The sequence below is a fragment of the Physella acuta genome, unplaced genomic scaffold, assembly GCF_028476545.2.
Source record: "Physella acuta isolate Inbredline_101_S28 unplaced genomic scaffold, ASM2847654v3 ptg000970l, whole genome shotgun sequence".
In the NCBI taxonomy this organism is placed as follows: Eukaryota; Metazoa; Mollusca; class Gastropoda; family Physidae; genus Physella; species Physella acuta.
In genome coordinates, this window is record NW_026732487.1 from 78,878 (window position 1) to 92,583 (window position 13,706).

At 35.9% G+C, this 13,706-nt stretch overlaps 2 protein-coding genes across 2 annotated transcripts in view; both read right to left on the bottom strand.

The window, feature by feature from the left end:
- Positions 1–1,620: 1,620 nt before the first annotated feature.
- Positions 1,621–9,604, bottom strand: LOC131954066 (transcription elongation factor S-II). Its single transcript, XM_059317566.1, has 9 exons — positions 9,425–9,604; positions 7,458–7,526; positions 7,226–7,337; positions 6,831–7,037; positions 6,622–6,675; positions 6,238–6,392; positions 5,768–5,914; positions 4,562–4,633; positions 1,621–4,146 (listed from the first exon to the last, which is right to left on the bottom strand). The coding sequence occupies exons 1-9, from the start codon at positions 9,491–9,493 to the stop codon at positions 4,138–4,140; spliced, it is 894 nt and encodes a 297-aa protein (XP_059173549.1). The 5' UTR covers positions 9,494–9,604; the 3' UTR covers positions 1,621–4,137.
- A 2,044-nt stretch (positions 9,605–11,648) lies between these two features.
- Positions 11,649–13,706, bottom strand: part of LOC131954057 (transient receptor potential cation channel subfamily A member 1) — a 29,595-nt gene continuing 27,537 nt past the window's right edge. Inside the window, exon 19 of the mRNA XM_059317557.1 lies at positions 11,649–12,711. Within this exon, the coding sequence (XP_059173540.1) occupies positions 12,555–12,711 (157 nt within the window). The 3' untranslated portion in view covers positions 11,649–12,554. The remainder of the gene's footprint in view (positions 12,712–13,706) is intronic.

The following is a 13,706-nucleotide window of genomic DNA, read 5'->3' on the forward strand; positions in this document are numbered from 1 at the left end:
TAGGGCGCTTAATAACCTGGCGCCGGCACTGTCCCTAAACTTCCTCGAATATTCTTATATAACACTACGTGGGATGGCAACTCGGAATATAGACTTTTAATTACTTAAACTTTTAAAAATAGAATAGAATCTCGTAGAAAAAAAGAATTGCGCACCAAGCGAACGCCAAAACAAAATGTGCATAATACTATTATTAATAGTGCGGAATATTATTAGTATTTTATAACTTTATATGTGTTTTTTGAGAAATCGGAAATAGCGTAAATTAGTACTTCCGGTCAACGGAAATTACTCAAAATTTGAGAAGGTAGAGGATTAGATCTTTTACTTACATGTGAAATTTCATTTATCTATCTGAAATAGTACTCAAGTTATAGGATTTTGAAAAATTCAAAGTAGAAAACGTACCCATTCCGGTTATCGGAAATCGCTCAAAAGTTGATACGGATCTGCGATTTTGATAAAATACTTATATATAAAATTTCATCAACCTAGCTGTAACGGTACTCAAGTTATCGTGTTTACAGACACACACAGACATACGGACAAGATTGCAAAAAATGTTTTTCCAACTCAGGGAGGTGTAAAACATCGAGATTTGAAAAAAATCTCGTTTTTTTTTTTTTTGCACGATTACAAGACTTTGTATATAGGAGAAAGTAAAAAGCAAACACGCATCTTTAAAAAAAAAACGTTTTTGTGGTCAAATAATATTTTAACAAATAACACTGAATTTTTCGAATGCATTCAGTCATTCTTGATCAGATTAGTGTATCTTGGATGACAAAAACTTAATAATTTACGAATGCGTAATTAAAGATGGGTTCAATTAATTTTTAGCTGAGAAAACTACGTAGTTGCGACAATTGTCTTGTGGTGAAGTGTTCAGTTATCTGACAATTATGTGAATGAGGTAAACGGTTCCAACAAAAATGATAATCTGTCAGTTTTCGCCGCACTACGCCTTCTCACTTTACCGTATATAGAATATAAAGAATACACTGTAATCGTGCAAAAGACTAAATCGAGATTTTGACAAATTTTAACGTTTCACAACCTTCCGTAACCGGAAAAGTTTTCCAATCCTGTCCGTCTGTACTCCAAGGCAATAACTTGTGTACCTCTTCAATTAGGTAGCGACAAATTTCATTTAAAAAGTATTATGTTATACTGTTGATTTCTATCAACTTTTGCAAGATTTCCGGTAACAGGAAGAGGAAGTTTGCTTTCGTTTTCTAAAAAAGTCAAGACAAGTAACTTTTATAAAGCTAGGTCGACGGCATTTGAAATGTAAGTATTGGATTGTATGCTACATTTTCTTTCATATTATGAACGATTTCTGTTAAAAGGAAGTGATATTTTATTGCCGTGGCAAAACGATAGCTTGAGTAATTTTTAAGAATTACTCTCAAATATTGAGCGACCTGTAATATCCGGAAGTGTATTTCCGGTTTCTAAAAAACAAAACACTATTATCGGTTCAGTTAAGTAAACGAAATTTTATACATAGGTATTTAACTCTTTACCCTTGACGTAGTCAAATTTTGAGTGATTCCGTATGACCGGAAGTTTATTTTTTTTTACAGCTATGAACAGAGAAAACAAGCACAAAAGTACATAGAAAATGACCAGTTTTTATTATTATTACTATCAACAAAGGAAACAACATCTTTTTTACTCCTTTATTTTTAATGCAACATCAAGTTCAAATTATAGAAATATTTAATCTTTCCATTTAATTTGATTTAGTATTTACATACAAAATTACTTTTTAAAAATTTTAAGAAAACAAAATGAATGAGCTGTAATTAATTAATGAACTAATTATCTAGCAGCTCAACATCACATTCAACAGAATAAAACAATTGTGTATGTACAACATCCTGCATGGTGATATTATTATATTGTCTAGGTAGGATTAATCTAATACTATCAACATCTTCTCATGCTAGAATTTAGAAGTATTGATATACCCTTAACCTACTGATTTACTTTTCCGAAGCTAGCAATCATATGGGGAATGGTGGATGTAGGGCAGGGACTGTCCAAAATGTTTTAGTTTTGTCTTGTAGGGAAGGGACTGTCCAAAATGTTTTAGTTTTGGTCTGTAGGGCAGGGACTGTCCAAAATGTTGTAGTTTTGGTCTGTAGGGAAGGGACTGTCCGAAATGTTTTAGTTTTGGTCTGTAGGGCAGGGACTGTCCAAAATGTTTTAGTTTTGGTCTGTAGGGCAGGGACTGTCCAAAATGTTTTAGTTTTGGTCTGTAGGGCAGGGACTGTCCAAAATGTTTTAGTTTTGGTCTGTAGGGCAGGGACTGTCCAAAATGTTTTAGTTTTGGTCTGTAGGGCAGGGACTGTCCAAAATGTTATAGTTTTGTTCTGTGTGTAAGGGGTTTAGGACTGTCCAAAATGTTTTAGTTTTGGTCTGTAGGGCAGGGACTGTCCAAAATGTTTTAGTTTTGGTCTGTAGGGAAGGGACTGTCCAAAATGTTTTAGTTTTGGTCTGTAGGGCAGGGACTGTCCAAAATGTTATAGCTTTGGTCTGTAGGGCAGGGTCTGTCCAAAATGTTATAGCTTTGGTCTGTAGGGCAGGGACTGTCCAAAATGTTATAGCTTTGGTCTGTAGGGAAGGGACTGTCCAAAATGTTATAGTTTTGGTCTGTAGGGAAGGGACTGTCCAAAATGTTATAGTTTGGTCTGTAGGGCACGGACTGTCCAAAATGTTATAGCTTTGGTCTGTAGGGAAGGGACTGTCCAAAATGTTATAGCTTTGGTCTGTAGGGCAGGGACTGTCCAAAATGTTATAGTTTTGGTCTGTAGGGAAGGGACTGTCCAAAATGTTTTAGTTTTGGTCTGTAGGGCAGGGACTGTCCGAAATGTTATAGCTTTGGTCTGTAGGGCAGGGACTGTCCAAAATGTTATAGTTTTGTTCTGTGTGTAAGGGGTTTAGGACTGCCCAAAAACCTCATCAGTGTGTGCATGAAGTAATCCTAACAAGCACTTTAAGTGAAACTAATTACAAATATAGTGAATAGACATGCTACAGTTAAGAACAATCCATTTGAGTATCTGCTACAAAAGAACAGAAATACGAAGAAAAGGTTATTTACATGAAAATGTCTAGGTCTCACTGTTACAGGGGATCAACATTCCTGTTTGACAATGAAAACATTAGGGTGTACGTTTGACTGGTAACAAGATGGACTAGACTAGACCTACCTTTTGATGGACTAGACTAGCCCCACCTTGTGATGGTCTAGACTAGCCCCATCTTGTGATGGGTGAAAGAGCCCCCAGACATATAGACGTTAGTCTAGTGATTCAAAAACTGAATTGGCTAAGAAAGAAAACTTTAACCTGATAGAGTCAGACATGTTACAGAATAAAACCTATCATCATTCCTTCTAGAAATTATTTTGAGGGGAGAAAAACATTTTTTTCCTTGAAGAAATCTAGTTCCTCAAACACATATGAAGCTTATAAAACATAAATGCAAAAGTTAAATGTTGGGTAGGGGCTTATGTGTTGACAGAAGCATGTCATACATGTTTCAACTAAACATGTTGCAGGAAATCTAAAAAAAAACCAGTTCTACTATATCACCAGAATATTTTTCTCCAAGAACTAAAACTCAGAACTTATTTCAGCATTTAGCCAAAGAAAATAGATATTTGAACAGTCAAATATTGCCTTAAGTAAAGGTTCATAAACTTTATCCAGTCCTGCAACCCAACTTGCATGCCAGTTATAAAAAAATCTGTACTGAGCTAGTTAATATGCAAACATGACAATTTTTATGCAACAAATTGTATTCTTAAGATATTTTAATTCATTCAAAGACTTACTGTAGAGTGCATCTTAGAAACAAATGAAAACAAAACCACTTGCACACACTTTGTAATTAAAGTCCTAAATTTGAAGTCGACGAACTTTGAATCAACGTCCAATCCTATCTATCCTAAAGAGATAACTGATAAAATCTTCCTTGTTTTCTCAGGGATTGTTCACAATGTTTCCATATCAAATGTGGAAAATATAGGTGTGCAAGCAGCCTATACACATTGGACAACTGTGTGTCACACAACATAGTGGAGATGGATACATCCAGTACTTCTTCCTCCATAGCACACCAGGTGGATCAGCAAAACTAGAGGGAAAAATAAAATCAAGCATTGACATCTGATACAACAAAGTCACATTTTAATTTTTTAGTCAGACCAGGAAAGGTGGTGTGGGCACAGGGTTAACTTTTACCAGTCAGAAAAAAAGTGCAGGTACAAAATATGATTTTGTAAAGTTTCTGCACAAAATATTTAAATAGTGAAGAAATGATAATACAGAGTATTCAAAGCCTCTAAGCTTCTCATTATGTATCTCAAACTGTTACTGAATATTAAGTTTTTAAACAAAAATAAATGTGAAATCATGTAGTTACAAATTATTTTCAGACTGATATACAAAATTTCAACCTGTGTTTTTGTAAAGTGTCCTAACCTAAGAGGTCCAACCTAGAAGCAAGAGTTTAAAACTGGTAAAGAAGAAGTTAAATTATGGCAGCTTACCTTCCATCTGTTGCCACACTCATTACAATACACAAAGGTGGTCATAGGCTCATCAGCACTTCTTGTCTGGACCTATGGGCAACAACATATACACATGACATGACGTCAGAGCAACCCTTCACACACAACACAACAACATATACACATGACATCAGAGCAACCCTTCATACACAACACAACAACATATACACATGACATGACGTCAGGAGCAACCCTTCACACACAACCCAATACCATATACACATGACATCAGAGCAACCCTTCATACACAACACAACAACATATACACATGACATGACGTCAGGAGCAACCCTTCACACACAACACAACAACATATACACATGACATGACGTCAGGAGCAACCCTTCACACACAACCCAATACAACAACATACCCACATGACATGAAGTCAGAGCAACCCTTCACACACAACCCAATACAACAACATACCCACATGACATGTCGTCAGAGCAACCCTTCACACACAACCCAATACAACAACATATACACATGACATGACGTCAGAGCAACCCTTCACACACAACACAACAACATATACACACGACATGAAGTCAGAGCAACCCTTCACACACAACCCAACACCATACCCACATGACAAATCATCAGAGAAACCCTTCACAAACAACCAAACACCATGATGTAAGAGCAACCTTTCACACACACCCCAACACCATACAAACATGACAAATCATCAGAGCAACCCTTCACACACAATCCACCAACATACACACATAACATCAGAGGAACCCTTTAGCCATGTTCAGTTATACAAAAACAAACCAACAATTTTCTTGAGGCCAATCAGAAAAACCTGTCCATACTTTTTTGCCCACGATTCTTATCTTAACCCTTCACATATTTTACTGCCCAAAGCAGTACTGGGAAAGCAAAGGCAGCTGGGTATAGTGCTGACCACACTATCCCTTCATAACTCTACTTTATCTGCCCCATGTGTCTTGAACACCAACAGAAAAAGATGATTCTTATTCAATCCCTTCACATAATTTAATGCCCACTATTTTTTAACCTTTCACATAATTTAATGTCCACTATTATTTTAATCCTTCTCACAATTTAATGCCCACTATTCATATTTGAACCGTTCACATAATTTAATGCCCAATATTATTTTAACCCTTCACATAATTTGATGCCCACTGTTCAATGAGCAGACAATAAACTTGCCTGGTTGTATGTACAGTTCTTCTTATGACATTTGCCACATTTAAACAGGTCAGTTGTTGTCCCTCCTGTTTTAGCCATCTGGTGGTCATTGATGGCCTCTTTGGTCAGTTTTTCTCTCAATTGTTTCATCTCTTTGCTTGCCATTTCCTAAAATATACAAATCAATATGGGATGTTCAGTCAACAGGGTGCCACTCATGTTTTAGTCAATCCTGAACAAAATCCCCTAGATTTTACCAAACCAGAAACCAAGCTGACATTTTTAAACCACTGAGACGTGTGTACACATAGCCGTTAACTTATTATTTCTTTTCTAAGCTTTTCATCCAATAAAAAAAAGTTTGCTAATACAGCTAGAAGAGTTGAAAGTTGTCAAATTTTAATGTTTAGGTAATACATGAAAAAGAAATCCCTAGAACCACTTTTAGTAAGCAACAACAATATGTTTAAAAGGAATATTTAAAGACAAACCTCAGCGGTCATCGCTGCGATGTGCTGTGCAGAGATGAGTCCAATCAGGACATTTTGTCTCAGCTGTGGATTTCTTGAGTCTTTTAAGTTGGCCACTCGACTTCTCACCCGATTTTTATACTTCATGTCTGTGTTACCAAACTCTTCAAATATTGCTGAGGATAAACAACATACAACACTGCATCAATACCAAAATATTATTTTAAAAAATACATTATGAAATTCAGACTTAGTATTTGTCTTGATTTAATTGATTTATAACATTTTACTTATACTAATAACACCATGTCCAAATTTTGGTGTAATTCTTTACATCCCTTGAGCTACACTCTAGAAACACTCATTCACAAGGCTGATATGGCAAGATAAAAAAAATGTATTTACCATCTTCTATTGCCGCTGATAACTCTTCTGGGTCATGGGCACCTTCTGGGATTTCTGTTACAATAACTCTGTATTAGTTTTTTGTAATAAAAATGCACACACATTTATATTAAGTTATGCTTGAAAAATTGATTTTGACTCAAAAAAAAACAAAAAATGTTTCCTATGTATGACAAAATGTATGATAAACACACAGCCACTAATCTTACCGCTGACTTTCAAAGCTGCCAATAAGAGATCTCTACATTTTATACGAACAGCATCTGTTGTGTTATGAGTTTTACTTTGAATTAAACTATCTTTCTCCCCTTGACTTTTCCCTTCGTCTGTGCCATCATTGGAAGTTTCGTCCATCCTCTGACTGCTTGCATCTCCAGATGAGCGGGAGGTAGATCTACTGAGGCCACTAGGACTTTCTGAAGCAAACAATATTGAAGTAGCCATGTCAATGGTTACAAAAATAGAATATCCACTTGTTAAAAGCATAATGAATTAGTTATGCTACAGTATAGTGAAGTATTATATCACATTTAAAAATTTATACATTCATTCTAAACAACAAATGTATCCACTTTCAGTTTTTTTAGTAAAATATAAAGGCTACCTGCTGGCAAAAGTTTTTTCCAATTTTTAATTAAGGTTTTTGCCAGAGTTACAACTTCATCATTGCTGCTTGCTTTGCGGAGGTTATTCACCGTCATACCAATTCTAGTTTTCTAAACAAACAAAAAAGAGTTTATTAGCAAGCTACAAAGTACTTTAAAGTCAGAAGTGGTCATGTTTATATCATTGTAATAATTGAAAAATGATACGTTGGAGAATGAGGCACTGATTACCTGCAAGACTTCAAGAGTCATTTTTGAATCTCTCAAAGATTTGAGCAAGTCTAATGCTGAAGTATGGTCCTGCAAAACAAATATATAGTAGTATTGTTATTGCATGTAAAAAGACTTTTCAGAGCTAAAATTTTAAAGCAGACAATGTCCAATCACAATGTTAAAAACTTCTTTGTAATTTTTACTTATGATAAGCGGCATCACTTGGTCAGTTATCACCTGTTCAGGTACATCAGAGGTCCCACCCCCACTAAATTATGTATTATACATTTCCAAAACCATGTACTTCACATTAGCCAATTTTTCTTGAAATCAGCAGAGGAAGTTTTGAAAAACAATGGGATGATAGCCTATACTTTTCATTAAATGAATTATTTTTTTGAAGTGACTTCTATGAAAAAGATTTTCCCCTAAGCACAATCTGGCTGGCAAAAGATGCAAAACAAAATGTTCTAAATATAAGCCTATGCACAATTGGCTCAAATTAAATACTATTAATAGCTTCGCATTGACTCAATTAATAGATTTATAGCTGCGCAATGGGATCAATTACTCTTTTAGCTTAATTCTTCTGACAAAACTATCTATACTGTGTGGTCGAGCAGTTACGCTGCAGGCGGGTCATCAGGGGTTGAGGTATAGTATAGTTAGCAAAGCATTCTAGTCTATAAGTTAAATATAAAATATTTTTAAAAAATCTATTTTAATAGCCTATTTAAATATACTATTTAAGTATTTATTGTGTTAATCCCTGTGCCATCAAGACAAAACATAGACCTAAACAGCGATCATGTAGATGACAAGAAAAACCAGGTAATTGTAGAGCTTTACGCATCTTTTTCTGTCTAGAATCTGCCTAAAATTTAGTGTCTGGTTAGTTTGAGATGGATCTCAATAATTTTCAATAGCCTAGAAGAATATACAAATTTAGTTAGGCTAATTAGTAGGGAGGCTCGCTAACTTAAAAGCGTCCTTGGTTGCTAACCAGAACATGGCGTAAGGATCGGACCATGACTTCCGGCGAGTTTTTCGACTTAGTTCGAGAGACCTTCTTAGAATTACTTTTAAAAATGTTTATCACGAGTAAAATGGCGGGTTTTCACGTTATAAAAACATGCTATAGGTGGCAAGGTTAAATATGCCAGAAAAGCATTTTCAGAAATTGCTTTGGGGAATGTAGGCTAAATTTAAAGTCGGTGTCATTCAAAATAATTTAACTTTTTAAATATAGATCTCCCTCTCACAAAATTGATTTCCATAGTAAAGCATTATTAGTTTTATCATTCTATGAAAAAATAAATCAAATATCTTCAACCGTTTTTTTATAAGATCGACCGAGAAATGACAACCACATTTTTAAAATTTTTTTTGACCACGTGACCGCTATTTGAATGGATACGTTTACCTGGCATGGTTTTTTATTTTGCTCTTTTGTACAATAAAAAATGTCATAAAATTAAAGAAATAAAAGAATTCAAACATCACTTCTGTCTTTTCTTTTTTTAAATTCTTTTCTGATGACATTCTCTTAAATTTTTTTCCTCTAAAAATATTACCCGACGATAGACGGGCCAATTCTACTTTTAGGAACTCTCTTGTGAAAAAAAATTAGATCTATTTCACGGTCACTTAAAAAGTTAAACCTTTCAACTTTTAACCAGGTTGTCATGGATGATCCGTCATATCATAGCTGTGAGTGACAAATAAATTTAAAATTCAATAATTTAGTCTAAACTCGCTACAACCCCCAAATTTAGTGCCTAGAGGATAAAGTATGGACGTTTTTTATTCAGTTGTCATGTTTAAATTGAGAATTAAGTAGATTTCACAAATAGTAAGAAAAACTACTAATTAGAATCTAGATTCTAATTCAATTTGGTAATTCGGAATTCCCCCATTCTGCCCATTGCCCCAAATTTAATTTTTCAACTTTATTTTCAACTTATCGAAATATCGAGACAACTTACAGCCGTATTGCTGGAAATAAGCTTTTCTAATTTCTTTCCAATTTTGAGTACTTCATCTTCTGCTCCCATGTTCTAATGATATGTTATAGTCTCAGCTAAAAAATATTTTATTAACAAGTTATTTAATCAAAACAGTCTGATGGGCTAACTCAGTAACATGAAGCGTTAGTTGTCAGAAAGGAAACCGGAAATACATTTAAGCAACAATAGAAAACTGGATGATTTTAATAAAATTTTACAGAGTAAAATGTTATTTCAATTTTTTTATTTTTGATGTTGATAATTTATTTAGAGCAAGCAACACATATTTAAATTTAGATCTATTTACAATTATTTATGTTATGAAATTAATTTATATAATCATAAATATTTTTAGCAAAGCCAAATATTCCAAACCAGAGTTTAGATCTACAGAAAATTATCATTTTGCCCTTATGTTTATCTCGATCAGACTTACCATATTGACAAATTAAGGTTAAAATTATATTGCATTATAAATAAAGTGAGCTGGATTACAATTTTACTAGATCAATTAATGTATATGAGAGGAAGGGGGGATTTGATATTTAGGTCATTTTCAAGGCTGGCGCCTTTTTCAAAAATTAACTTTTAAGAAATTTACAATTTAAAAAAAAATAAAAAGCTTTTAAATAAGTATGCATTAAAAGTAGAAAATAAAATGATTTCTTTCCATATTTATTTAATAATGAACAACTATTTAACTAGCTAAAAAGAAAAGCAAGAGTCACATCTTTAATCACTAATAATCATAGTAGTAGGTAAACAAAACAGTATCATTTTATCCTCCCCCCCCCCCCCCCCCACCGTGCCTAAGATACTTAGGGCAGATGAAATAGTTCATCTGCTCCAGAGACCTCGGTATATATCTATTTTCCTAAGGTGAATTAGGTACCCATCAGAGCTGGGTGGACTCTACTAGACAATACAGTATGGCGACTGATATCGTTGACGATGTTGAGACCCTATAGGCCTATATATATATATATATATATATATATATATATATATATATATATATATATATATTACTGGGCATCAAGCTTATCATATTACATAACAGATACACTCTACTCCATTCATTAGGTCTACTACTTCACGATGTTTCACGGGGGGGGGGGGGGTGTCAAGGACATTTTAAAAATATGTAAGCAATATATATATATATATATATATATATATATATATATATATATATATATATATATATATATATATATATATATATATATAAGCGTATATGAAAAAGCGGTCCCCAGCAGTCAGTTTTTAGGCAAGGGCAAGATGTAGAGGTTGACCGGCAATTTTTCCTATCAGCCGAGAGACTTATCGATTAGTGACTTATCGATGATTGATGCCCCTTGTATAGCCTAAAAGTGCCATAACATATTTTGAAAATTCACCTCAGATATTCACGCTAATTTGACATATTTATATAACAAAATACGGCCAAGGGTCAGTTTTAACGACATGTCGTGGTTTTCCCGAAGGGGAATTATTTTCCAGGCAGCTTCGGTCTATGACACCTCACAGCTTTATGGGGTTTGGTCATTGACTTTTATTTCAATATATAAGTTATAAAAGGCGATGAACCTGTCCCCCCCCCCTCCACTGTGGCTTATTTATTTTGTCTGCTATTGTGTTCAACATTTGAGTAAAGTGACAAAGACAAAACTATTGTCGAGGTGGTAACATTTGTTAGCTTTTTGAAATCCATTTATATAATCAAGTCTTGTGTCGCCGATCAAAATGACTTTCCCCGTGAGGTGTAATGTCAAACAATTTTTTAAAATATATAAACTTTCAATTCTTTTATTGAGTTGACTCGCACGGTATGCTTACAATAGACAGCTAATAGCCAGAAGTGGATCCAGAAGTAGGTTGACCAATAATAAGCCCCCCCCCCCTTTTCAATATAATTCTCATGGAATGAAAATAAAGATTTTATTGTTCATCCGATTATTTATGGTATATATATATATATATATATATATATATATATATATATATATATATATATATATATATATATATATATATATATATATATATTAATATATTAAAATAAACTTCATGCATGCAATAAACCAATAAACGCCTCTAGCTTTTCAATTCAAATATTTATTTTAAAATGTCATAACGAATTTGAAATGGCGTTAAGCAGCTAATACAGATTGAAATATACATCTTGCAAAAACAAAGTTCTACATTATTAGAAGTATTAATGTAACAACATTTTCAATTAAAAGCTAGATTAAAAGCTAGAATGACCTCACATAAAAAAATACAATGTTAAATCACAGTGACTTTATAATTTTACAACCTTTAAAGACAGAATGGTATAAACAATTTTACTGGGACAATATAAAGACGAAAAACGTTTAAAATGAGTTCACCGAGTTGCTGAATGGATAATACTTTATGTCGTTGAAAGACATTTTTTTTTATAGACCTGCTTGATTCAGATCAATTGTATTGAGCGCGAGACTGTACAATTTGCTAGAATTAGGCCGTTTTTGTCCCCGATAACTGTCTAGAATTTCTGGTCTCTTGTAGTTTCTGATAAGATTTTATTTTGGCTTGTGATTATAATGTCAACGACTACTAGTTCATTTTGTTTTCTGATATAGTGCCGAGTATATCTTTTAAATTGCCTCTGAAATTATGCCGAGGATTTCTAGTCTATTTTGGCCTAATATAAGCAGTGGCGTTACTAGGTCGTGTGACACGTAGTGTGATTTCCACAGGGCGTGTTACCTCCCCCCACCCCGCCTACGACTAAATTACATATAAGATGTGCTAAAACTATAGGCAATATGTTATCACCGACATATCCGTATGCCCAAAGGTGCGGACCACTTTAATATTTATTGAACAAACTGACGAAAAAAATCACAGACTTTACAATTAGACTGAGGTGATGAATGTTTTGCCGTCATCCAGATCGACGATATTTTCACCCAACGTGTCCAGCATCCCCCAGAATAAAATGCCCATTCTTATCTATTTTATCCTCTGCCGTAGAGCTGACAATATTTAGTCTATTTTGGCCTCTGCCGTAGAGCTGACAATATCTAGTCTATTTTGGCCTCTGCCGTAGAGCTGACTATATCTAGTCTATTTTGGCCTCTGATAAAATGCCAACGATCATCTTCTTGACGGTGGCCTCTGTCTGGACGTCGTGACCTTCCAGCTGGATCTTCATTTTGGTGGCAATCTGAAGCAGCATCTGGTTCTGTTGCCGGATCTTTACACTCAACATCTGGACCCTGGGGAAGGGAAAGGTTGGAAGTGGACCCTGGGGTAGGGAAAGGCTGGACCCTGGGGAAGGGAAAGGCTGAAAGTGGACCCTGGGGTAGGTAAAGGCTGGACCCTGGGGAAGGGAAAGGCTGGACCCTGGGTAAGGGAAAGGCTGAAAGTGGACCCTGGGGAAGGGAAAGGCTGAAAGTGGACCCTGGGGAAGGGAAAGGCTGAAAGTGGACCCTGGGGTAGGTAAAGGCTGGACCCTGGGGAAGGGAAAGGCTGGACCCTGGGTAAGGGAAAGGCTGAAAGTGGACCCTGGGGAAGGGAAAGGCTGAAAGTGGACCCTGGGGAAGGGAAAGGCTGAAAGTGGACCCTGGGGAAGGGAAAGGCTGAAAGTGGACCCTGGGTAAGGTAAAGGCTGGACCCTGGGTAAGGTAAAGGCTGGACCCTGGGTAAGGTAAAGGTTGGACCCTGGGGAAGGGAAAGGTTGGACCCTGGGGAAGGGAAAGGCTGAAAGTGGACCCTGGGTAAGGTAAAGGCTGGACCCTGGGTAAGGTAAAGGTTGGACCCTGGGTAAGGTAAAGGTTGGACCCTGGGGAAGGGAAAGGCTGAAAGTGGACCCTGGGTAAGGTAAAGGCTGGACCCTGGGTAAGGTAAAGGTTGGACCCTGGGTAAGGTAAAGGCTGGGGCCTGGGTAAGGTAAAGGCTGGACCCTGGGTAAGGTAAAGGCTGGACCCTGGGTAAGGTAAAGGCTGGGGGTGGGTAAGGTAAAGGCTGGACCCTGGGTAAGGTAAAGGCTGGACCCTGGGTAAGGTAAAGATTGGACCCTGGGGAAGGGAAAGGCTGAAAGTGGACCCTGGGTAAGGTAAAGGCTGGACCCTGGGTAAGGTAAAGGTTGGACCCTGGGTAAGGTAAAGGCTGGACCCTGGGTAAGGTAAAGGCTGGACCCTGGGTAAGGTAAAGGTTGGACCCTGGGTAAGGTAAAGGCTGGACCCTAGGTAAGGTAAAGGCTGGGGGTGGG

Coding starts and splice junctions, on each gene's coding strand:
- LOC131954066 (XM_059317566.1), bottom strand. CDS start 9,493: ATGGGAGCAGAAGATGAAGTACTCAAAATTGGAAAGAAATTAGAAAAG. Junction 7,338..7,457: donor TGACTCTTGAAGTCTTGCAG/GTAATCAGTGCC, acceptor TTGTTTGTTTAG/AAAACTAGAATTGGTATGAC. Junction 7,038..7,225: donor GAAAAAACTTTTGCCAGCAG/GTAGCCTTTATA, acceptor TGTTTGCTTCAG/AAAGTCCTAGTGGCCTCAGT.